Below are 25,378 nucleotides of genomic sequence, written 5' to 3'. Positions count from 1 at the left end.
CGGCGCCCGCCCGCGACCCGCGGGTATAAAGGTGCGGGCGGAGGGCGCGGAGCTGTTCCTGCTGCGTGCCGAGCCGCTGGGCGACCTCGCTGGGCGCGGAGGATGTTGCCGATCGGGAAGACCGCGAAGCAGGGCAAAAGGGTAACTTCCCCCCGTGCCTGCCGCGGCCCCGCACGGGGGCGGCGGGCTCGCCCTGCCGCGGGCCGCGCCTGAGGGAGCGGCGGGCCCGCGGCCGTGCTGCGCGGCGCCCTGGGCGCGGAGCGGGCGGGCGAGAGCGAGGGGAGCCTCTCGGCGCCTCTCGGCCGCGGCGGGCACAGCGCGGCCCCGGAGCGGGCCGGGCCGGCGGCGGGGCCTGCCCGGGGCCCGGCTGCGCGCGGCTCTGCGCGGGCCCCGCTGCAGCGCTGGTCACAAGTGAGGTCTTGGCATGCCTGCAGCTAGGGGCGCGTGGTGCAAGGATAAAGTACGAACATAATAATAGCTGTACTTACCAAAGAACTGTTAAAAACCTTTGGACACTATTACGGTATATAGCTAACGTAGCTTGAACTTAATGCTCTAACACTTTTGTCTTAGAATTTTGATTTCTCTGAGCACACGGAATGGAGCCACCAAAGTTCAAAAKAAGATTTTGCTTAATGTTGTTTGTGCAAACTAAACAGTGCTCACAACACATTAAAACTACAAATGTGTATAAGCATAAATTCTCACTGGCTGAGATTTCTGTCTTCAGCATCTTGCCGACTTTATTTAAAAGACGCAATTTGTTCTCCTCTGGATTTATATGACTAAATGCCAGCAGTGTTTGTAATATGACTGTAGCTCCAATGTATGCATGCCCTTAGCACTCTCATTTAGTTAAAGGAATAAACCAGAACAAAAAGCTATTCAGGCATCGTCTGTTCATTAAGGCAAACATTTGAACAATGTTTAAATCAAACTCAATAATGTCGCCCTGCTTGGAGGGTCAGTGGAATCACATATTCCATCCTTCTTTCAGAAGGACAGTATCATCATTAATAGTGCACTTCTTACTCAGAAATGTTTTTATTTATTGTTATATATGTAACATATAAGGCTACAGCAAGAGAATAGAAGCAAGTTCTAGGCCTTTCTGGTAGGTCAGCTATAAATGAAGGAGGTAGTGAGGCACATGTTCTGCTTTTTATTTTTTGGCATATACCCTTGCCACCTAATTTTGGACAACTAGCGGAAGAGTATAAATGCCCTATGTTCCCGCTGCAGGGAATGGACAGATGTATCTCTTGAGGGCTCACTTAAGATCTGAGCAGCCATTTTGAGATAKGTTTTCCCTCCACTGTGGAAAGATAGGACACAGGTAGATCAAGCAGACTTTTCAGCTGCATGGTTCAGTTAAATTCCTAAAGTTGAATGGGAGGATCTCTTTATATAGTCATCTGCACTCTTCATGGATAGATGTGTGGATTATGTGTACTCCATTCATGGCAGCAAAATGAAATAGTAGGAAGATGACTCAAAAAAGCCTTGGTTAGCTTTTTACAGATACTGTTTTTTGTTATTTAGCACCAAATGTAAGTACTACTGGATTGCTTGACAGTACAAATTTGATCTGGATCAGACATAAGCACAGTTGTATTTCTGCTGAGCCAAATAAAACAGTGTTAATACTGAGTTTGTGCTGGGTATGTGCTTGTTAAACCAATGGTATTTTATCCAATATGGATAAAGTTAAATTTATGTGCAGAGATGATATAAAATCTATCATAAAGTCTGTTAAGAAGTTATTTCCATTTTACTTTGCTAGTTCAGATTCATTCAAGTTTATATTAAGTACTTGGTGCTATGTCATGTCACCTTTGACCTGCTATTAGATACCCTGATGCCAGATTTAATTTATCACAATATAGTGTGGTTATAGATGTATATAATACATATTTCACCTATATGTAATATTAAYATATAATATATTAATATGCTATGTTAAATCATGGTTTATGTTGCTTYGGTGTGTTGAAAAGGAACGTTATTTTAAATTGTAGTTTAAAAATGAGATTTGTGAAGGAATACTGCTTTTAAATCCTAGAAATGATTTGTTAGAAGAAAAAAAATCTGTTAAGTGCAGTGCATTTAAATATGATGTCCATATATGATGTCAACATGTACATAGTACTTGCACCTGCTGAAGTTGCTTACACATTCGAGATTTTCTCCCCCTGCACTCCTGTTCTCTTGATATTAAACTTCTGAAACGTGCTCTTTCTGTAGAAGGTTCCTTGGCAGGCAAAAGAAACAGGACTTGGTCCCTGCAATCTCTTGKGTGGCTTTTTTTAGGCCCCATCTGAGGCATTCTGTTGCAACTGCAAATTGGTTAATGGCAAACACAATCTTTACAAAGTTTCCCAACTGTTGTATGTGCAACTAAATCTTCTTTATAGACAGGCATAATTGGGAGATTCACTGCAAATTAGTGAGTTTTGTAGATTGGGTTTTGCCCCAGTCCTGCTGAAATCAYGATAAAAGCTTGCATACTTTCTCAAAGTCATGATATTCAATATTTTGGCAAGTCCACAAAGTGCAGTGAAATGTGATGCAGAGATTTGCAACCACTTGCCCAAGCTCATATATCTGCACAGCAACACTGTGCAGGGAAGCCCCATAACCTTGCTGCCATGTTAGTGCCTGAGCCAAAAATTGTCACCCTGTCAGCCAGGCTTTGTAGCCTCAGAGCAGCCTTACACTGCTATGGTTGGTACAGGAACTGGCATAGTTGGCACAGTGCTCCTCCTTTTTGGAAAGACATGCTCTCATCCTTCCTAAAGGGCTGTACTAAAGAGTCATAAGTGTTTGTCTTTCCTAGATGTGTTATTGGAGATGAATGAATTAATAAAGCAGTAATTATTCAGAAAGATAATTTAATGAAAGTTGGAGACTAAATATTAGAAAAACCTTCCACTCAGTACACAAACCATGCTCAACTTTGTAAGGCTTTTGTATCCAACTCCCTCCAAATTTTATTCACTATCACYTGAAGTAGTAAAAACTAATATGACATCAGAAAAGATGCCTATGGAGGGTAATTTGAGTCTTACCTTTGATTTTTTTTTTCCTGTACCCCATACCTTTGTAATAAGTCTGCAATCATCCAGTTTTAAAAAGTCAAATGGAAATAGTTATGATCTAATTGCAGAATTTATCACCTAGAGATGTTCTGYAATAAAAAGGTACTTTGTGGAAGATTTGAGCTAGTCAATGAAGCAATGAAAGGAATACAGCATAAATATATTTTATGTCCAGTCAATATATATTGTTTTTACATTTAAATTTTACAAAAGAATTATCACTTTTTTTGCATTAGAGTACGTTTCAAGGCAGAAGCAAGGTTAATCATAGGATGCTGTAATGTTTGTAATTTGGCATCTTGAAACATTTCTGAAATGTTCAAAACAAGCAGGATATTCTTTCATTTTATAAGTCTAGGTAAGCAAACCCAGGCTAGTGAAAATAGGCTGTCAGAAAACGAAGGCYGAGATCACAGCATGTTGAGATGTATCTTACTTGCTAGAAAAATGTTACATGTGTCCTTTTATGTCTGTTGTGCTATTTTGTCTCACTAGCTCCTTGTGCTGAGGCGTTGTCAAGATGATCTTTGTGGCTAACAAACAAATGAGCTAATAAATTGGTCATTAATACTAGTGTTTTGTTCTAAAAAATGTCACATACATTTTACAGAAGTTGGGACTGACATTCACTTTGATACGAATGGAATTGGACCATTGACTTCCAGTTCAGGGGGCCATACATCTGAAATACAATAAAACTTACTAGTGAAAAGTCTGTGTAATATATATGCATATATTAAARTCTTATGTTCCTGTAAAACAGACCATTTACCATTTTTTAGAAGAAAACTTCAAGAATAAAATGGATTGTTTTTGATTTTTATAGTAATGATGGTTTTGGTAGCCTGCAAATACTTATGTTGTTGTCTTTGCAAATACAGGAGATGAAGAGAAAGACGTGGAAAACCTACAAAGCTGAAGAACTGTAATTATTAACTTTTTCTCCTGCTTTCTTCAGGGTATTCTAGAGCGCTTAGATGCTGGAGAAATTGTGATTGGAGATGGAGGATTTGTCTTTGCCCTTGAAAAGAGGGGATATGTAAAAGCTGGACCTTGGACCCCTGAAGCAACTGTAGAACACCCAGAAGCAGGTCAGTTTTACTGTACAATGGTAATCTTGTAGTGAAGGTAAATATAGTTGCGTGTATAGTAAATACATAGGAATTCATATCAGATTTTCAAATAGATGTGGTGTTTGACAGCATAGCATAACGCACCCTTAACAGCCATAGAATTTATAGACAAAAAGCTCATCTGAGCTCATATTCTTGCTCTAATGCYGGCCAAAATCAGTTGGCCAGGGAAGAATATAAAAGTAGTGCAAATGTATAGTGATAACTCCCCAGAATGCTCTCCCATTCTTCAAGAATTTGTGGCCAAGGGACTTTGTGACCCAGATATGGTATCTTTGTGATATTTGAATTGTTTGTTTCTTACAATATTAGTTTCCTTTTTCTGAACCTCTTTAATTCTTGTATCACATCTGTCTATTTTGATAATATTCAGTGATTTCTCATGAATTTGTCCAGTATATTCTTGAGCTGATATAAAATTTTATGATTTCCCACATCTTGTGATGCTGAAATTCTATAGTTAATCATCTGTTTTGCTGTGTTCTGATCATCCTAGAACTTCTGTACTGTTATAAAACAGTTTGCTTATTAATTCTTTCAGGAAAGTACCAACTTTAAATGAATGATAGAATGGAAGAGGAGTATTTAATGCATTTGGCTCCACTCTGAAAAGGGGAATGATAAAGTTGCAAKAAAGCTGCACCAAGTGCTGTGGCAAGGGTCTTACCTTTTCCTCTTGCCTCTCCCATTTACTGGAATGATTCTCTGCATTGGAGGGGACAAAACAAAATCATTTAATGCCTTATAGAATAAAGATTATAGTATATAGCATAAATACTGCAATTGCAGATATTATTATGTATTTATGTATGCTTTAATATAACAGAGCATTTGTCCTAGTAATACTATGTGCAATTAATCCCACAAGCCAATTCAGAATATCCTGGACAAAAAGTTTTTTTTCTTCTATCTTAAGTGTATGCCCTTCCAAATTAATCTTTTTCCCCTGTACTGGAGGAATAAGATCTTTTTCCTTCTCCTCCTCTTCCTTATCAGCCATCTCTATCACTTTTTTTTTTTTTGGCACACTTAGCTGTGTATTCGCCCTAGTCCTTCTCAGCCTTTAAGTACTGCTTTTTGTGAAACGTGCCTATCTTTGGGTCAGGGACAGTCTTGCATAATGCAGAGCTCCAGATAAGATTTAAAGGGTAATGACCTAGTTCAGCTGGCACTCRCTTCCCAAAAATGCATCCCATCACCTCTCTCTCTCTCTCTCTACACCTATACCCTTTTCTGCCCCCACAGCAGATTACTAGCACATCCCGCCTTACAAATCATAGCACTTAGGCCATGCTGCTTATTTCCCCCTTTGCTTATTTCTTTCACATCTCAAAAGCCCTCAATCCTCATCACAAGTCCTCACCCAGAAGTGTAGATCTCAGTCTGTGGGGAATGTAAGGCATGCCCATAAGTGGAGCCAGGTTGTCACTTTGAAGCAGAGGCACCACTGTAACTATCCTTATGTCAAGCATTTATCTGCACATGAGAAAGAAGCAGTGATGGGAGATAGAAAGGACTGGTGAGGACCGGATGACCTCTCAATGTAGGGATCCCCAAGCACCTGGCTGGACTGCTAATGCTCAAGGCGTATTTTGCTTCTATTTTCCTATATTGTTCACCAGCATGTTATCCAAATGTTTCCCAAGTAAACTGGACTGATGTATCAAAGTCCTTAGAAGGCCTCAGAGAATACTCTGTCTTAATTTTCTGTGAGTTTATATGTAGAAATGCATTTCCAGTTATGAAATGCAAATTTGAATTGTTTGTTTCTAACAACATTAGTTGCCTTTTTCTGKATCTCTTTAATACTTATCGCATCTGATAAATAGTGTATATATTACAAAGTGATTCAGTCTAGGAAGGGTCTGTTGATTATGGGCTAATGCCATTTGACTTATCTGGACAGCGTTAACCATTTGTCTTGCTGAGATACTGCTTCTAAGAGTGAATTCCTTGTTCTCACATGATGCTTCAGGAATACCTAGCTAACATGTGCCTTCAGTAACTTAAATTTTATAGAGTTAGTTGAGTTTCTTTGATATATTTTATATGGAGAAGATGTGTAGATGGCTTAAACAAGCTAAGTGGACACACAGATTTGTCTTAGTTGTCATAGTTTAGAGCCCAGCCATCTAGTAATTGCTACTGATGTGATAATAGCTATTTATAGAACATATTGGTGGTGTCTGTAACATGCTTATAACATTTTATAAGTCCTTTATAGGCTATTTATAAATATATTCTTAACTAGAAATGTATTAATTTCTTTTAATAAAATGACATTTTATTAATGGGCTGCCTTCCCTCCATTACTGCTCTTTGCTCCTGCATTCTCAAAGGTCATGTTACTTTGAAGGCAGGTGTGAAGAACAGAAGGAGCAACTGGCTAGACCAGCTGGTATAAAAGCCAGACAACTGTGAGCCCTCCTTCAGTTTATAAGGAGAGAGGGAAGGGGACAGAGGTTTTGAGAATGCAGCAAGGAATGCAAAAAAATGACTGAGTAGAAGGCCATTATGTCTGTTATGTGACGGGAAGTTTGGAAAGACTAACAAGTTGAAAAATGAGATCTAAATACTTGTTTCAAGCAGGATCAGATGTCTTGGATACAGCTCTGTACTGAGACATATGTCTATGCACTTACTGCCCCCATCTCCTGTTAGCTTACATTCCTATCTCTTATGACATGTCCAACATATGCTGGATTGAAATGAAAACTCAGTGCTGTATGTCTGACTCCTAAGATGCATCAAACTGCTAACTGTTTAGCTTCATATGTAGTGTTTTTCCTCATTTCTCAAATAGTGGGGGGRAAAGGTGGCTTAGGTAACATGCTAGAAGTCACACAAGATGTAAATTTACAGGGTAGTTTGGATTTTTTTTTAGTGTTGTGCAGACTGCATGGACTTGACAATTGTAACTGTTCTAGCTGTAAAAACTATCTGCCTGAGATCAAATAATATTCAGGCTGATACTTATAAAGTCACTCTTACTCTGTAAATGTGGACATATTCAAGAGTCTGCTGTTTACRTACCTGATAGTTTGGGATAGCAAGTTCCTTATCCATATATTCTAGATTGTTTTTCTTGCCGCCTATGTCACCATCCTTACACAAATCCCAAGCACTYTTCCAGGAATGCCACATTCATATTTAAAAAGCATTAAACTCTTTAAATTTAAAACTGCTCTAGTTTATTATGGAAATGGCATCAAGCATTTGTGAAAATATTTGCAGAGTTCTTTTCCCATTTCCTGACTAGTTTTCATCAATGTTATTTCATGAGGTAGAATAGAAAAGCATGCTACAAGACATCAGAAATGTACAGAGGCATTCAATAGTGTATTTAAACACTGTATGGAGAAGAAAAAAAMCCCACCTCCCTGCAGTAGGAATGTTTTTACTCTGCTTGGAAGGCTGTTAGACTGAAATTTGGTCCTGATAGTTCAGGCAGATTCCAAGGACTTTTTGAACTGCCACTCTGCTGCAATCTGTGATCCTGGGGAAGTCTTCCTGACTGTTGTCATAATAAGCATTGTATTAGATCAATGTGGTTACTCAAGGGCTGTTACTAGAAATGAAATACTATAGTAGCAGGAGGAAAGCAAAGAACATTGATCCTTCACAGAAAGCAGACTTGCTCATTGCTCACGTGTATGCAGACTGACTCTAGCAACTACTCTTTGAGCTTTTCTGGTGTAGAAGGCTGTTTGTAGTAGCTGAAGACAGTAATTTTATTCTCCTGATACATTCACATTCAGCTAATGACGCAGCTTGTCTGTAGACAATGAGGCTTATAAACTGAGACTTCAGGGAAACATCTCCAAATGTCTGCCTTAGAAATTGCAGTGTTCTCATGTCTGTATCCAATATCTAGGGGATAAATTATTCATGTATTTGCTGTAAGCTCTTTTGAGCTTTTTAACTCTGTTTTACGTGATCAGCAGTGTCCTAGAAAATATAATAATTCTAGTTTTGTGGGTGTATATAAAATCAATTGACAGTTCTTGTTCTGCTGCTACTGTGGCAATTGCAGTGTACTCCTTACAAAGCGACAAAGTCAGAACTACTAGTAAGCTTTCTCCCAAAGTCCTGATATAGGAAATCTGTCCACTAAAACTAGTACCAGCCTCTCCTTCAAAAGAACTTTTGGCTCTGTAGTAAAATCATCATGGATAACTTTGAGAAGGGTTAAGTCAGTGTTGGGATTCACTTTTCTGGAGCAACTAGTCATCTTTTAATTAAGTTCTTAGCAAAATAGAGCTTTGGTCTTGGCTGAGGCTGAGTTATGTAGAAGGAGGAAATTAATAGAATAGTGGAGATAATGGAACACTATATTCTTCTCTATAAATATCATCTTGTTCTTTTGTTTGTTTCCAATATATTTTTTTCTATTTTCTTTTTCATCGTTCAGAAGCTAAGAAGGTACGACTTTTCAACTTTTTCTTTCATTGGCTGATCTTTCTATCTGCTATTCCTTATTATACTTTGCCAGTTATCTACTCTGTCTTCCCCAAACTACTATGCAGTTCTATAAAGTGAAACTGGGAGAAAGTAGAAGATAGGCAAGGCAGCAAACAAAACTGAATTTACTGATGAAATTTACTCATTTGTAGCAGAGAATGACTAAAGAGAAAATTCCTTTCTTCCCATTCTTAGAACGTTAAGTAGAAAACTATGTATCATGTAGTGCTGCTCCTCCCCATATCATAAATGGCTCTTCCAGTAAATACAGTATCATTTATTTAACAGTACTATAACTTCTTCTCTGAACAAAAATAAAATAGTATATAATAAGGGTCAATAAACATTTAGTTTTGGGATAACAATAGTAATAACTGTACCAAATGTTTCTTCCTTGCCTCTTTTAATTATTTTGCAGTTCGTCAGCTTCATCGGGAGTTCCTCAGAGCTGGATCAAATGTTCTACAGACATTTACCTTTTATGCCAGTGAGGACAAACTAGAGAACAGGGGAAATTATGTAGCTGAGAAGATAACTGTGAGTAAAATACTGTTTTGATGGAGGTTTGCAAAAAGTGGATTCATTTGAAATGGTTTACTAGAGGAATTACTGCATATTTTCACAGCTTCTCATAACAATTTTGGCTCCATTTGAGGACCAGAGAATGAGATGATATGATTCCATAGTCTGGAATATTAAGAAAGACATGGTTAAGGGGGTAAAGTGACAAAATGGGGCAAGGATGAAGGGAGGAAAGAGGATGCCTACATCTTCCAGTCTGAGGAGATTAGAGTATTGATGTTTGATACAAAGATATGGGGAGGACTAAATGCCCAGACAACAAAATCAATTGGAAAAAAAGAAATGCTTTAACATTCAGAGAAAGTGTGAAGAATCCTAGTGAATGACTAGATAGTAAGAACTGCAGGATTTTAAAAATCGTATCTTCGGTAAAGTACCAACTAATAAATCCAAGGTATATACTAAGATCAAAATTCTCATTCTCATGTGTAAGAGTAACCTGGTACAGCAACGAAAGTACTGTGATGGTGTTTACTTACCCTTTACATGGAGGAGATGGGTACTGTAGGATGTTGGGTGCCTTTACTAAATGCAAGTCCAAGGTCCATGGGGGCTTTTGGCACAAACATACGTAGATAGTTCCTTTGAGATTAGAAGATCTACCATTGGATGTTTTCTCTAATCCTTTTCTCTATGGTCATACTTTCTGTTCCTCTGGTAAATAAAGAGGATTTTTCAAGGGGCAAGGAGAAAAGAATTTTTGTATAGCTGTGAAGTTATACTAGCCCAGAAACAAGAGTGATCTGGAAATTAGAGAAACTTTTGAGGCTAAATTAAGAGGTCACCTTTACCCTAAGACTGTTGCATATATCAGGATGAAATCCATAGCATTGCTCTCAGAACGTATTTGATATCAGATCTCACCCATGTACATGGCTTATTGAATAAAAATAAAAAGATTTGTTATACAGATGTATCTGCTATGCAAGTAAGAATCTAATTTCATACTTCTTTCCRATTAATAAGAAGTCTGGAGCCTGTTTCTGTACAGACTAGAATGAACCAGAATTCTTCATATCCTAAAGAAAAGCATTGGTCATTATGAATATTGAGATACTGTGAACAGCTTATAAGTTACTAATGTGGGAATTATTCAAAAACAGATTGGTTCTACCTCACTGGGTGGAGTCAGAACCAACATTTTAATGAGTATTTTTCTAATTCTTACACTTATTTAGAATGTGCCCATATTTAGCCTACATGTTTRTTAACTTTTTCAGACTAGCTGATTGAGTTCCAGTGAGAGGATGAATGCTTTATTGCTGCTTACAGCTTTACTTTTACAATTCAGAAGTATTTCAGTGTCTATAGTAAAAATACCAGTTCAGGGGTTTATAAAAAATACATTGTTTAGTGGATGAAACATCAGGCATAAGGTCGTATGGCTAAATTCATCTGAAATGCAATACCTTTATAGTCAACAGATATGATATGAAATGTCTCAAGTGATAGTCCCAGAAATGCGATGCCTCTGCAACAAGCCATTCTGAAATTCCTTCTGCCATGCAAAATGATACGAGTCTTGGAGAGCAGCTGGAAACTAGAATGCATTGCAGTAAAGCTTTCAAGATTGATTTGATGCCAGCTCTATGGGCAGGTTCCTCCAGGCACTGACTGGTTTATGTCTCCTTGTCGCGGAAGAGTAYGTTCTGGATGCACCTCACTTGTGAGAGAAGCAGTAATATGTTTTATTGTAGTAAGACAGTGATTTAACAAAGCTCAATTGTAAATAAGACAGTGATTTAACAGGAGTTGATGGCAAGATTCAGTCAGGTATTTATTGCAGAGAGGACAGGGTCAGACAAAATCATCAAGGAGACCATCCTGTTGAGTTGTGAGGTTTGGAGTGGTCCCCCTTGCTTTCTGAACTCCTCCTTAGAGGAGTCTGGATGCGGCTAGATTCAGTCTTAGTCCCAGGCCTGGTCAACAGCTTATGTCTAAAGGGTTATGTGCACAACCAGAGATGTAGTTTATCTAAGTTTGCAAAGTTGTAGCATGCTATTAGTCACTTACCTGAGGCTGTGTCATGGGTAAGGAATCTCTCGACCTCAAGGAGTAACCTTGAGAGGCATCTCTGCTCAAGAGGAGGTTCTGCAGWGCAGCCTGCTGCCATGCAAGAGAGCTCAAGGGGCTCTGGGCTTCCTCTCCCACCCCCCACCCCCAATTTATGGGTAAGGTGATTGACTCATGTCATATTTGCATAGTAGATAGATTTTAGGTGGTGCATGCTCAGTTAGCCCCTGCCTATGTGTTGCTGAAAGAGAGGTCAGGTTGGGAGGCGAGGTGGGGAGCACACTGCACACTCCTGCTCCTGGAGTTCCCAAACATGTACCTGAGTGCCAGTGCAATAGAAGACACTCTGTCACCGTTAGCTTTAAGAATCAGCTGGATCTTTTGGGGCCGCTATGAAAAACTTCAGCTGAGAGAAGCCTGTGTAGCTTCTGAGACTGGAAGTAGTCCCTGGGCCACAGAGAAACCTGCTCTGATCAGTACTTTTTTATCCGTCCCAAATAATGCGTCCTTTCAAAAAATTATTTTTTTCCCAGCTTAATGTTTTCTTTACAAGCTGTTCTAGTCATCCTGATTTAGCTATAGAGAGAATGTGTCTTTAAGTCTAGGTGGTTAATCATATATATATATATATATATATATATGGCAATATGTTTCACTTTACTATTCCTAAATTGGTGACTTTACCATCAGATAAGTGACGATACCTTTTTTAAAATAACTTCAATAAATGTATACGAATAGTATTCTATTAATTTTCAAAATTTAAAATATAATAAAATCAATCAAAGATTGTAATGAATAATCAATTGAAATTAAAATTTTTTCTTCCAYCCCCAAAATCTCAAAATAGAGGTCTAAACAAATACACTTAGGTACCTCTAACTCATCTTCTGAAAGGCAAAGGAAATTCTATTTCACATCAAATATTTGCTTTTTAGAGACTGTTTGTATAAGAAGATGTATTAGAGCTAATATGCTTTTGTATTTSATAATRTGATAACTTAAAAATGAAAAATTCCTTGTTTCCTAACATTTCTGTTACTTTTTTGAAAGATGCCAATCTCTGTAATCAACCCCAAAAAAGCTATTTAAAAAAATATATATAAATGGATATGAAAAACTCACTATGGCTTTTGACTGTTTTGTCCTTTCTGTGCTCTAAAATTACGTTCATATCTCTGACCAGGTAAAACTGATGTAATCTATGTTCATACAGGGCCAGAAAGTTAATGAAGCTGCTTGTGACATTGCAAAAGAAGTGGCTAAGGAAGGTGATGCCTTAGTGGCTGGAGGAGTCAGTCAAACACCATCATACTTAAGTTGCAAGGATAAAGTTGAGGTCAAAGCAATCTTTCGAAAGCAGCTAGAAGTCTTTATGAGAAAGGATGTGGACTTCCTGATTGCAGAGGTAAATCTATAAAATAATAACGTACACCTTCATTTAATAGAGCATGTAAACTTTCAGATGTCTAGTCTACTTTTGGAAATTTGAGTATATGTTGCTTCTTCCTTTAAAACCTACTGCCAAACTTTTATCCCAGTAGTATTTTTGAAAAGGCGTGGTAGTATTTTCAAGTGTTCTAGAACCTTTAATCCTAAATTTCTATCTTAGCCAAGTCAAATCCTGCACAAGAGCAAAGAGGATAGGTGAATGTGGTCTTGACTAGTCTTATTTCTTCTTGTAGTCTACAAGCAATCAACCCATGATGACTTCTCTATATGGAAGCAGTTCTTTGAGAATAAATCCTAATTAATCCCCTGTATGGGCATTCTTATTATAGAACAGGAGTACCTTTTTTTTTTTTTTTTTGATTAGTTTAGTATACTGACTTTATCGATTTTTAACTGTGCAGTAAGTGAATTCAATAGAATTTTACTAGTGTAAATCAGAAAAGGCTCAAGTCATTGACTTATTGGTGGATTTGGGGTTTGGATTAATGTGTTTATGCCTCATCTCCAAGGAAAGAAAGTAGCCAAGTTTTAATTTCTTTTAGTATTTTGAACATGTTGAAGAAGCTGTCTGGGCAGTTGAAGTGCTAAAAGAATCTGGCAAGCCAGTTGCAGCTACAATGTGCATTGGTCCAGAGGGAGACATGCATGGTGTGCCACCCGGACAGTGTGCTGTCCAGCTGGTAAAGGCTGGTAAGAATCTATTTTAATCTGCCCTTTAAAATTATGAAACTGARTAAAGCACTTAAACATTGAGATAAATGGATGTATATCTTAAGTGGATAGTGTCCTGATTACATCTAATAAAAGTTTTGATCCTGGAGAAGAATTTCAATGTACAATTTAGTAGAGAAGTCTTGAAAAAATACATGCATAAAAATGCAACTATGAAATCCTTATTAAACAAGGTGGTATTAGGGGCAATACCACCGACAACTATCAAGTAGACCAAATGCTAAAACTGTTCAAGTTTGGTTACAGAGCCAGCTCCAAATTCTGGGCTTAGAATTATGAAACATACGCAGAAACCAAACTTATCTTTGATTCTCTGCTCCTGTTTTTTTAAAAATGTCTGGAGCATAATTCAAACCCAGGATGAGAAAAGTGGATGAAAAGCTTAAATCTTTTGTCTTGCAAAGGCAGTATTTTCTGCAGAACAAGGAARAGGACAGAAGGCATGATGGACGATGCAGAGATTTTATTATTTGTTCTGAACTACTCTTTTTCCTTTGGATTTGGAGTTCAAATCCAAAGGCCGGATCTGTGTTAGGAACCTGCTGAACATTTGTGTATGTGGCCATACACTTGTTTTCACTGATGAGAAAGGCAACTGTACAAGGGTGAGAAATGATTCCATCACAGCGTTTGGTCAGGAAGACAAAGAGTGCAATGAAGATGCAAATGGAATGATCAGCCTCAAGAGAGCTGAGGTTGGCTTTCATCCAACTGCTTTGTGTTAAGTAGTAGTAGACACAATGGTCRCATAGAGATCACCTGTTTTGCCTCCAGAATGCTGTGGCTAAGAAYTTTCACCTCCCACTTCCTGAAAAGGGAACTGAAAAGTTATTTTTCTCCTTCCAGGTGCTTCTATTGTTGGAGTCAACTGCCATTTTGACCCAGATATTTGCCTGAAAACTGTGAAGCTTATGAAAGAGGGCTTGGAGACTGCTAAACTGAAAGCATACTTGATGTCTCAACCACTTGCTTTCCATACACCTGACTGTGGGAAGCAGGGATTTATTGATCTTCCAGAATTTCCCTTTGGTAAGACATAGGCATCTTTCTTAATTGTCTGATTCTTTCTTTTTTTTCCCTCACCCTTGGTTTTTTAGCTAACCTGAGACTGCAAGGCTTCCTTCAGTTCAGTAGCATCAATCCCCATTATTCTGTCTGGCATTCTGCATAGAGGGCTTGCAGTTAAATATTAGATTGAAAAAGGGAATGGTGCTGCTGTACATCGTCCATATAGGGAGGGTATTTCAGTAACATGGTAACATGCAATTGAAAATGAAATTATGGTGAAAATAGTTGAAATTYCATGACCTAAGTTCAAATCTGATTATGAGCATTAAATTCTATTAACTTTGGTAGAGATGCCTCTTTCACCTCTGAAACTGAATTTCTAAATGCTGCAGTGTAGCATTTACCATAAAACCAGAAGTCAGATTGAATATACTCATATATCTTCAGTTATTCTTATACAGCAGTGACTTCCTAGAACAAATATCTCTATAAAGTTTGGGATTATTTCAAGTGTCTGTTCCAGCTGGACTAAACACTGAAGAAATAGCTCCAATCACATTGTCAAAAATCCACCCATTGTAAACTCAGAAATTGCTCTTTCCCAATCATTCTCCAAATTTTTCAACTCTTCTACTTCACTGGAGCCCAAACATGTAATTTTTAACTTTTTTGTGTGTGTGTGTGTGTGTGTGTGTGTGTGTGGAATAAGAAATATGACTATTTCTACATTATTTCTTACCAATGTTTCTATAATACAGAGTACCCAATTTTATAGTCAACTCCAATCCAGTTGTGTTTATCAGCCCATATGGAGACAACATTGCTCAGCGTAGGAAATACTCCTTAAGAAACAGAACATAGAAGATAATAGATATTATCTCAATACTCATTCAGTTGATTACTCAGATGCCATAATTGTGGATTACCTTTTACTGTATTCCCAATATCAATGCTATTCACATAAGCAGTTAGAGATTAGTTTTCTTTTCCTGTGACTTACTGTGTAGCCAACAACATTCAAAAGGGGTTGAACTGAACTGTAGTGCAAGTACAATGCCAAATACTTTCTAAATTGTGTGACCTAGTATGTTTTTTTTTTTAGTAACTTGATTATGGAATTGCTACTTCTGTTACAAGCAAGCTATTAGTCCAAATGAGTTTTGTACCCTACATTTCAAATTTTTTCCAACTTTACTGAGTTACCAAGGTTCTTCCAAGAAATTCAGCCCGGGTAAAAGTATGTTTTGTCTCCACAACAAATTGTCTCAGTTATGTCATACCTTCTCTCCTGCTTACTGCACTGGCTTTTCACCATCCCAAATTCATAGTCTGTTCCCTTAAAAATGCAGGAAGGACTGAACCAAGGATAACCTTAAAAATAAGTAAATCCCAAACTCAAAGGACATGCTACTTCAGAGGTKAGCAGGATCAGAATTATCAGGAGGATATCCAATGTGAATTTTCATGACCTAAATTAAGGTGTAGCCTCTAACTTCATTCCAAGTTCAAGTATTTTGAATCTTGCTAATACAAAAAATAAAAATCAAACTCTTACATCTTTTTTTTCTGGAGAGATGCTCATATGATAAGGATGATGTGCAGAACAAGGCTGTTCTTCCTCATGCACTGTACATAGAACCTTGGTGCATGACAGCTGTAAAACAGCTTGAAGACATGAACTAGAGCAAATACATTAAAAACTTAGACTTTAAATGCCTTTGGACTGGAGCCCCCCAGCATTCTGGGTTGTGATATCATACCATAAGTCCTGTAATATTTAAAAGTGTAGGGATTTCATGTACAATGTATATACAGAACTGGATTGTTAATATAGATGCATGATTATTGCAGCTTGTAATGGTTCAGTCATGCAGGTGTAACACTTTAATATAAGGAAGATTAGAGAGACTAGAGAAGAGAATAAGTTCTTTGATGTTGCTAATAAATGGATTAGCAGTTTGGAAATGGATTCATCACTAATATGCTTAGAAAAAAATCTGAAAAGATTGAAACATTCAACCACTTTATGTGTATACAAGGCTTTTGTATTTATGACTTGTATCCACAAGGGATTCAGCAAATCATGTCGTCTTAAGAGAAGAGGACAAAATAAGCTAAAACTCTAAATTTATTAGAAAAATGCCTTCATTTTCAGATATCATGCATTCTTATCAATATCAGTCTATAAAATACGGTATTGAAATACATGAAACTTGAGTTTATAACAAAAATTTGAGAGGTAGATGTGATTTTCAGGAGAATATATTTTTTCATTTGTCTTCCTACATAAATGAAGGAAAGGGAATAAAGCATGAGCCTGAGCACTCATTCAATGATAATAACATGTCTGGGTTCTGAAAATATTCTGGGATATTTAAAAGCGTTGGAAACTCATTTAGCCTATTCATTCCTTTATACAGCTCCTCTGATTGCAAGCAAAAAAGATAGAACAGATGCAGTAAGTAATCAACTGAATTGAAAGTTTCACTCTTTGATTTATTCTGATTGTTGGCTCATACGTTACAAGCAATTTGAGATCTCAGTTTTCAGAAATTTGGAGTCAGTTAGAGAAGCCTGATTCACTGAATGTTTTCAAAACCCAGAAAGAGCAACTGATCACTTGATGGCAGATAAGCTATTTGGTAAATCATTGTTAAACTGACCCAGTTAACAGTTTTTTGTGGAAGATACTGTGCGTATAGAGGCATTTAGATATTTGAAATGTACATAACCTCCGTACAGGCAAAAAAGATTAGTTGCTAAAAGACATCGGCTATGTTGTATTGGCAAACCACAGCATCCAGATGCTAATAGCATTTATCTTCAGAACTTTTTCTAGTTTTCTATGCCTTGCCTTCAGTGTTACTGCAATTGCTTTCAAATGTCACTAGTTAACCAAGGACAATCTTTTAGGAAAAATATCCTGTCAGCCAAAGTATACCCGATTATCTCCAGAGTAGATGCATAGAGGGGCCAAATCTAGAAGGTTACAATTTCCTTATCAAAACTTGATGAAAATTTCAGTCTCTTTTCCATATAAATTACCGAACCGCTAAGCTGTAGATTTTTAATTCTAAATAAAGCCAAGAAAAGAAATGCTGTACAATGACAGGTATGGAAAATAGAATATTACTGAGTTTTGGCAATGGGGTGGGGGAAACGTGATCTAGGTGGAAATTTTTTTTCATATACTTCTTGTCTTGAATCACTGTTTCACAATGTGTACAGGCAGTTTTCATGGCATAATCTGTCCCTGCCCTTTCAGAGAAGCTAGGTTGGTGCTGTCCTTATGCTTCTGAAGCACAAGGACTGATTGTGACAAGGTGGGTGATGGAGAAGACAGGAAGAATCTCTACAGTGTTCACTTGGACTTTTTAGTCAGTTATGCAAGTAAAAAATTAGTGCAAGATGCTGCATTCTTATGTTCATCCATTTTGTATCAATTCAGCATTAGCTTTTTACGGATACATGACAGACAAAGGAATCGTACATTGGTGCTTCTGATGCTTTCTCATACAACTGCAGGACTGTACACAAACTTACTTTTGTTTAAACAACCCTCCTAAGCTAGCTTCATCTGCCTTTCCTTCTCTATATTAGACCATCTACTTTTCCTTTGTCCAGACCTTCTTTCTGAGAACAACAGCTTTCTGGTTAAGAACACTCACTTTTTTTCCTTCTCCTTTTTATTTCCTGAACCTGCTTCTTTAACTCCTTCTTAGACTTTGATCAAATCTGCTTTGCATGTTAGCCATTTTTGTGACAGGACATAGGGAGGAGAACCCCACCTCTCTTTTGTGGAGATGAAGCTGTAGTACCTCACCTTGGCTTCTGTGCCCAGTGTTCACTGTCCTGACATTATGCTGCACTCTCTTCATAACCATGGTGGTTCATCTCCTGCAGTTGTGTGTAAGAAAGGAGGAAGATTTTTCCTCCTGTATTTTTATTTTAATTCCTTTGGTCTTTTCCTCCAATCCTTGGTCTTTTCTTTCCAGTTGTGCCTGTCTTCTATCTCCTTGTGTCTGATGTGCACTTTTCCTTGTTAGTTCTTTTCTCTATATATTCCTTTTCTTCCAGAAGTCTTTCCTCTCGATCTTGTTGTTCCTTCACTCAGCTCACCACAACCTGCAGCAGGAAGAGGGACTTGAGAGATTGCATCTTAGCTATCCTAAGTCAGCTACAGGCAGAACTTTCCACAAGAATTGGGCTTGAAGAAGCACACTATTTAAAGCTGGGTTGTAACTGAATAAGGGATGAGCTAAGAAATAGTTACAGATCCCARTTTTTAGTGAAACAACTGGTTGTTGATAGCTGATCTTGGGAAAAAAAAARGGGTAGAAAGCATTTCTAAGGAATAATTAATAGGCTTATTTCTGTTACAGGTAAGCTGATACCATCTCCTTTCTCACACTGAAGTTGTGTAATCAGATTTCCCAGATTGCTCATTCAGAACTTTCTTGAGAAGTGGTGTAATGTCCAAAACGCCAGTACTGCAGCTAAGAACTCTAGCAGAATGGCAAGCATGTGACTTACAGCTTGATCAGTCTCAGATGTTGCTATGTTGCAAGACAAAGGAAGCTTACAACACATATGGCTCACCAGAGCATAACAGCATCTAAAGCTAGACTTCTAAAAGTTTGTATGATTAATTCTAGCTCAGACGGTTCATTTACARCCTACAGCCAGATTTGCAAACACTGTGCGAATGCACCAACATGTGACTTCTTACTAAAAATCTGCTGAAATGAAGCATGGTGGAAATCTAAGCTATGAATATCCTTTCAGGTCTGGAGCCAAGAGTTGTCACTAGATGGGATGTTCAAAAATATGCAAGAAAGGCCTACGACTTAGGAATTCGTTACATTGGGGGCTGCTGTGGATTTGAGCCATATCACATCCGAGCAATAGCTGAGGAGCTGGCTCCTCAAAGAGGTTTTCTGCCTGAAGCTTCTGAGAAACATGGTAGCTGGGGCAACAGCCTCAGCATGCATACCAAACCCTGGGTCAGAGCAAGGTATGTATATCTGAACTGGAAAGCTCACCAGCATATGCTTTGCAGTGGCTTATGTTGGTCCATCCAGCAGACTGATTTAACCAATATGGAGAGCTAAATAGTACTGTAACCATTCTGTGTTAGTAATTTTGAAAAATAAATCTGATCTGAGAGTAGTGAAAGGGAAGAAGGGGCAATAGGAGAGCTTCAAAAATACTTAACTCCCTTTAAATGAAAATTTGGTCTGAATGAATGTGAAAGTAACTCATGACAGTTAAAACAAAAAAAAAAAAAAAAAAAAAAGATTCATGTAAAATAGCTCCTAATAGTGAGTAGCTTACAGTGTTCATCCTGAGAGATGACATGTTTTAAATATGTATCATTTCATTGCATGCTTTCATTCATCTTCCTTTATTGAAATACAAAATCAGCCTGTGGAAGTTAAACCACCATTGCTGAGAGTTGTCTAACACACAGTTAGTAGTGTGAGATGCTGGAACAAATATTAAAGTTTCCTTTCTTTATTTAGGGCAAGAAAAGAATACTGGGAGAATCTGAAGCCTGCTTCAGGCAGGCCATATTGTCCTTCATTGTCAAAGCCAGATGGCTGGGGAGTAACCAAAGGAGCCAAAGAGCTGATGCAGCAGAAAGAAGCAACAACTGAACAACAGCTGAAGGAGCTCTTTGAGAAACAGAAGATCTAATCCACTGCAGTTGCCTAAATGTTAGAATGATTTATCTACAGAGCATCTTATATTTCACAAGAGAGAATTAGTGAAGATGAGTACCCTGATAATTTATCAGTTAACGTGCAATGAGAAGGACAAAATGTAGAGAGAATGTGATTACAAATTAAATATGTCAAACTTTGACAATAAAATGTTTGTCTGGACAAATAGTTTAGAAACGCCCCAATCAGAAGGAGGTGTGGATTCTCGTAGTAATTGAGCTACTCTAACTAYTGTACTTTAGCTAAGTGCCATTAATTGGGTGGACACTAAAATACATGTTGGCTCTAAATACTAATGGGCTCAACTCACCAGTGAAAAAGAAAGAAAAAACCATCTATAAATACTGTATAACTGGATTCCCACTCCTAGCCTATATTCAGCTTAGGACTATGTAAGAGCTTCTTCAGAACTCAGGATTTGTTGAGGGGAACTTCAGGCACATGCGAGTTAGTGATGCTTCAGACAYGCAGTTATCAATAGTCATCTCCTTGACTTCAAGAGAATAAAGTAAACTGAAAAAGAGATCTTGGAAACTGAATCAAAAGACAAGGAAAATGAGAATGGGATTGTGTAGGAGTTTCTTACATGCAGGAAAAAAAAGATTGAGAGAGAACTTTCAGGAAACAAAAATGTCAGGTAAAAAAAATCTCATTGTTTTGGTGTCAAGGTGCTGTATACACAGGATTTCCTCCTCTGGAAACTAAAAGACTTAAGAAATTTTTCTGAATTTTTTAAAAAAAATGAACAAACACTATTCTGTGTTACTTTTTATGTTTTAAGGTATGCAAATAATAAAAAGAATACATACCTCCAGTAAACAATTGTAAATTTCAAATGAACCAGCTGGTTTTTTTAATATTTCACTTGAAACACTTGCTTATCTCAAAATGGCACTTAAAAACTAAAAGATTCCTAAAATGTAGTAAAATTCAAAAACCTCCTTTTTCAAAGGGTTATAAAACATTCCATGATTGGGGCGGGGGGGAGTGGTGGTGGTTGTTGTTTTTAGCAGATTGATTCAGTCTAGAGAAAATCAGTTGTAGACATGAAAAATACTGTTAGGAAATAGATTAATCAGTGTACTTCGGTACACTGAACTTGTTAAGATGAATTTTCCTGGAAAGGGCATCACATACTCTTCAAAACCATAAAAGATACAGTTCTGTAGCTTATTTTTTGAAACACCACAAAATTTAGATTGTCTCTAGAATCTCATTCTCACTCATTCTATATTAAAGTCACTACCTTCATGGAAAAAAAAATCATCCTTTAAGTTAGATTGTTGAAAGCTTTTGTTGGGCTATGTTTTATGGGTAAGCCCACATCATTATTGCTATGTTGGTATTCTGCAGTTCAGGAAACATCTTAGTATAACATTTTAATAGGAAACTTCAGATATCCTTTTCAGGTTGTTATTGGTTGACATATTTTAGAGAAACTCAYCTGCCTTTACCATGTTTGTAATAGGTTAAACTAGTTATTACCTGGAGAATTTGCCTTAAAGCCAAAAACAGAGAAATCAAGGAAGCGGATACTTTTAAATATAGCTTATGTAGAAAGCATCCACATAAGTGTGTTTGATTAAACCCCTTTCCTTCCTAAATTCTTCTGCAAGTCCTCCCTGCAGAAAGTRGAATGATGCAAAATCTGCAAAACACCACCCAAATGCACACAATATGAATGAGGTATGCATGACAAGGTGGCTTAAAATTGATGAAGAAGTGCTTTGGGCAATCGTTATCAGTTTAGGGACTTCCTGAGGCAAAGGATGCAGCTGGATTATTTAAAAAGAATCCAATATTCAAAAAAACTCCCATTGTAGAGAATATGAGATCATTTTGCAAATCAGATGTTTAAGAACCATGGCATTTAAGAAGATGCTCAAATACGATTTTAGGCACTTACTTTTAGATACCCAGTTTAAATAGGACCATCTTTTAAAAGACACGAATGATGACAGGAAACATTATGAAGAAGTTTAGAAGCCATTCAAGTTGAGAGCTGACCCGACAGGGAAGCTACCCAATCCCTGTTTGATACCTGTCATTGGCTGGGCTTAGAAACGCATTGAGCATGGGATGAAAACGCATTGAGAGGGTGTTCCTTACTGATCTTTGTGTGATACATCACTAAAGAACCTGCAAACTGTTGTGAAGAAAAAAGGGAGTAGCAAAGCCAGCAAAGCTTTATTTCCCATTTCTTTCTGTGCAAAATCTTTGTGAGGGATAAGGGAACAGTTAGCTTTGTTAAAGCTTGCCACTGGTCTTGCCATTGAGTAACATGACACAGACTGCACAATCTGAGAAAACTTGTTTCCTTAGGAAGTCTGTCTGAAAACTTAGATAATTAAAAGTGAAAGGGGCTTTAGAAGGTCACCTGGTGTATTTATTATCCTAAGGCAGGATCAGCTAGCTGTTCATAGGAGATATTTGTCTAACCTGTCCAGAAATACACCTACTGATGGAGATTCCATGCCAYCCCCAGGCAATCTGATTATTCCACTCTCCTTAGCAATTTTTTCCTAGACTGAATATTCACTGATGGATTTTAAATCCATTATTTCTTTCTAGTTCATTATGGATATGAAGAATTTATTCCCTTTGAAGGTTTACATTTCTTGTTTCACTCTCTCAATTAAACAGTCCCTGTTCGTTCATTCTTTCCCCATTGCCTTTGTTTGAGCCTGTGATGTATCATATCCCACAAAATCACCTTCATCAGATCTTCTCTCAGAACTTTCTAGCTCTATATTTTTTACCTGGAAAGAGAAGTGATCTAAACCGTGGAAGTTCAGATCCAAAAATGAAAGTCTAATRTCATCTAAAGAATAAACCCTTACAAGGCTGAATATAAGGACAAGAGGGATCCAAATAAACTGTACTTTCTACACGTTCACAGTCCTACACTTGAGAAAATGGCTATATTTTTAGTCAGCTCCAAAATTCTCAGTAACCCCATGCAAAGATAAAGTTTGTCTTGTGGCCGGAATACATGCAGTTTAATAGTCAGATACGCTTTCTCCCATCCTGTTTGTCTGATGAATCTGTAAACTGTAGGAAAGTAAGGAAACTCCAGATAAAGGTATAAAATCACAGTAAACACAGGGKTTTTTTCCTGTTCCTTTGGGAGGAGACTTTTTAAAAAGTCCTACCTAATCAGAARTCTCTATGTACCATGTATGTCTTTTTAAAGCCCTTTATAACTTATGCTTTCTTTTTCAACACTATACACAAATGCAGCTGCAGGTTTGGTGACATTTTTTACCTAAGCATGAGATAAAGTGGTTTCATATATCAGTCTTGTTCTACTCCATTGACTCTATAGAATATTTAACATAAACTAATCTTATTTCAATCTGCAATGTGTTAAAATATTTTCAGTATAGATTCTATTGAAATAGGAAGGGCAGAATATTATCATAAAATATATTATTTCAGCATCTTGCTTCATTACAAAAATTATTCTGTATTACTGTTTCTTTTGTGTTCCATTTTATTGACCAAGATGTCATCTAACATAGTAAGTTTTATAAGAGATAGTAACCTGCAGCTCATACAATTTCACGGAATTTGGTCAACAGTGGGTGATGTGTATACATGTAACTCCTGGGACACACAGTCTGTGCCAATCAATTACCTCACAAATTTAGGARTCAGAAGATGGAATTTTAGTATATTTTGGCCAACTCTACTCTGGAGCTTATTTGTCTAGCAAAGTCACATATCTGAAAAAGAAAGCAAATTTGGGGAACAGAATTTGAGGCAATCAGAGTGGAGGGTAGTTGCTAAGAAATGTATGTTTGGAATAGGGAGAAGAATCGTGAGTCTATCTTATCACTAATAAAGTAATAGCAAACACACATTGATCAAAACATGCTCTACAAACAATACCTGATATTGATGATTGTTCCAAGAGTATTTTTCAGCATTCATCTGCAAACATTTGCATGTTTTCATTTCAGTTCAGTGAAAAGAGACCAACTGGAAACTGAAACACGAGAAGAAGAAATGGTGAAAAGTTAATAAAATCTGCTTTGCAATTTATCTGTTTGCAAATCAAGCGAGTACTAGAAAGAGACCCAACCTGTTCAGCCTTGTAGGCTAGTCTTTGCTTTTTGACAGCCAMGGTAACAAGTGTTATGGCAGATATTATGCTAAATCTCATGATCTTTTTTAAAATTTTCAATCAAACAAAAAAGCAAGGCAGTTCCACCCAAGAAAGAACAAGTGTCTTACAGTTTTTAGATATTCTTAAAGATCAGGCATATGTTATCACTGTGAAAACATTAATTACAAACACTGTTATTAAAAGGCTATCTTAAGAATAATCTAAAGCTAAATTTTTGATAAGCAAAAGCTAAATCTATAAACATATTTTTAGTAATGTTTTAATATAAGAGAACTATATCAGCCTGGAACTATATCAGCCTAAAAGTGCATTTGTTGATGCAAGCTGTTAATACCTGACAGTGATTCTTTGTATTTCATGAAACTATGCATAATTATTGTCATCCAGATTGTTAAATTCAGATTGAGAATAAATATACCAGTTTATTTCCTTGCTCAGTGATCAGAACATTAGTAAAATGTAATATTATAGTTATAGATGTWATATAAAGTTATAGCATAATGATGTTAGAAGAACACTTAAAGAAAGGCTTGTATACAGAAAACCTTGCATRTTCCTTTCAATTATGTCATTTGGTCCTTTCTTTCTGTAATATGATATTTCTTAATAGTATGACAGTACTACAACTTTATGGAACATTAAAGATGTGTCCTATTAAGGCAAAATCTCTTTAAAAATCTTGCTTCTCACAATGTGATTTCTGCTCAGACTGGTTTTCTGTATGATGAAATTTCATTAAATTGTACTTTAAATATATAGGCTGGTGGAAATACATGCAAATGCTTCCTCCCTGTGGTTCACTGTGGCTAAAGAATGAGAGACACTGGAATCTCAAATGGCTTAACAGTTTTGTGTACACAGACATTAGAAAAGCAATTTATATTTCAGAGCAAACTCAAACACACTTGTATTTGTTACTTAAGGAAATGTTTYCTTTTAAAGAACTGTCAAAGATAATTAAGTCTCCAATTGTGCAACATTTCATTCTTATTTTACTATCAGAAGAAAAGGACTAGATTGAAGTTTTTATTTAAATACAGTCAGGTC

The 25,378-nt window shown here is 37.1% G+C and overlaps 1 protein-coding gene across 1 annotated transcript; it reads left to right on the top strand.

The window, feature by feature from the left end:
• Nucleotides 1-6: 6 nt before the first annotated feature.
• LOC146585928 (betaine--homocysteine S-methyltransferase 1) lies at nt 7-25,310 on the top strand. Its single transcript, XM_085322084.1, has 8 exons — nt 7-141; nt 4,057-4,189; nt 9,111-9,229; nt 12,504-12,695; nt 13,282-13,429; nt 14,318-14,500; nt 19,265-19,493; nt 20,002-25,310. The coding sequence occupies exons 1-8, from the start codon at nt 103-105 to the stop codon at nt 20,174-20,176; spliced, it is 1,218 nt and encodes a 405-aa protein (XP_085178210.1). The 5' UTR covers nt 7-102; the 3' UTR covers nt 20,177-25,310.
• Nucleotides 25,311-25,378: the final 68 nt, after the last annotated feature.

Source organism: Rhea americana, unplaced genomic scaffold, assembly GCF_003343005.1.
Source record: "Rhea americana isolate MKP2758 unplaced genomic scaffold, rheAme1 scaffold_74, whole genome shotgun sequence".
NCBI lineage: Eukaryota > Metazoa > Chordata > Aves > Rheiformes > Rheidae > Rhea > Rhea americana.
Note: the sequence above shows the minus strand (reverse complement) of the source record. Positions and strands in the feature narration are given on the sequence as shown.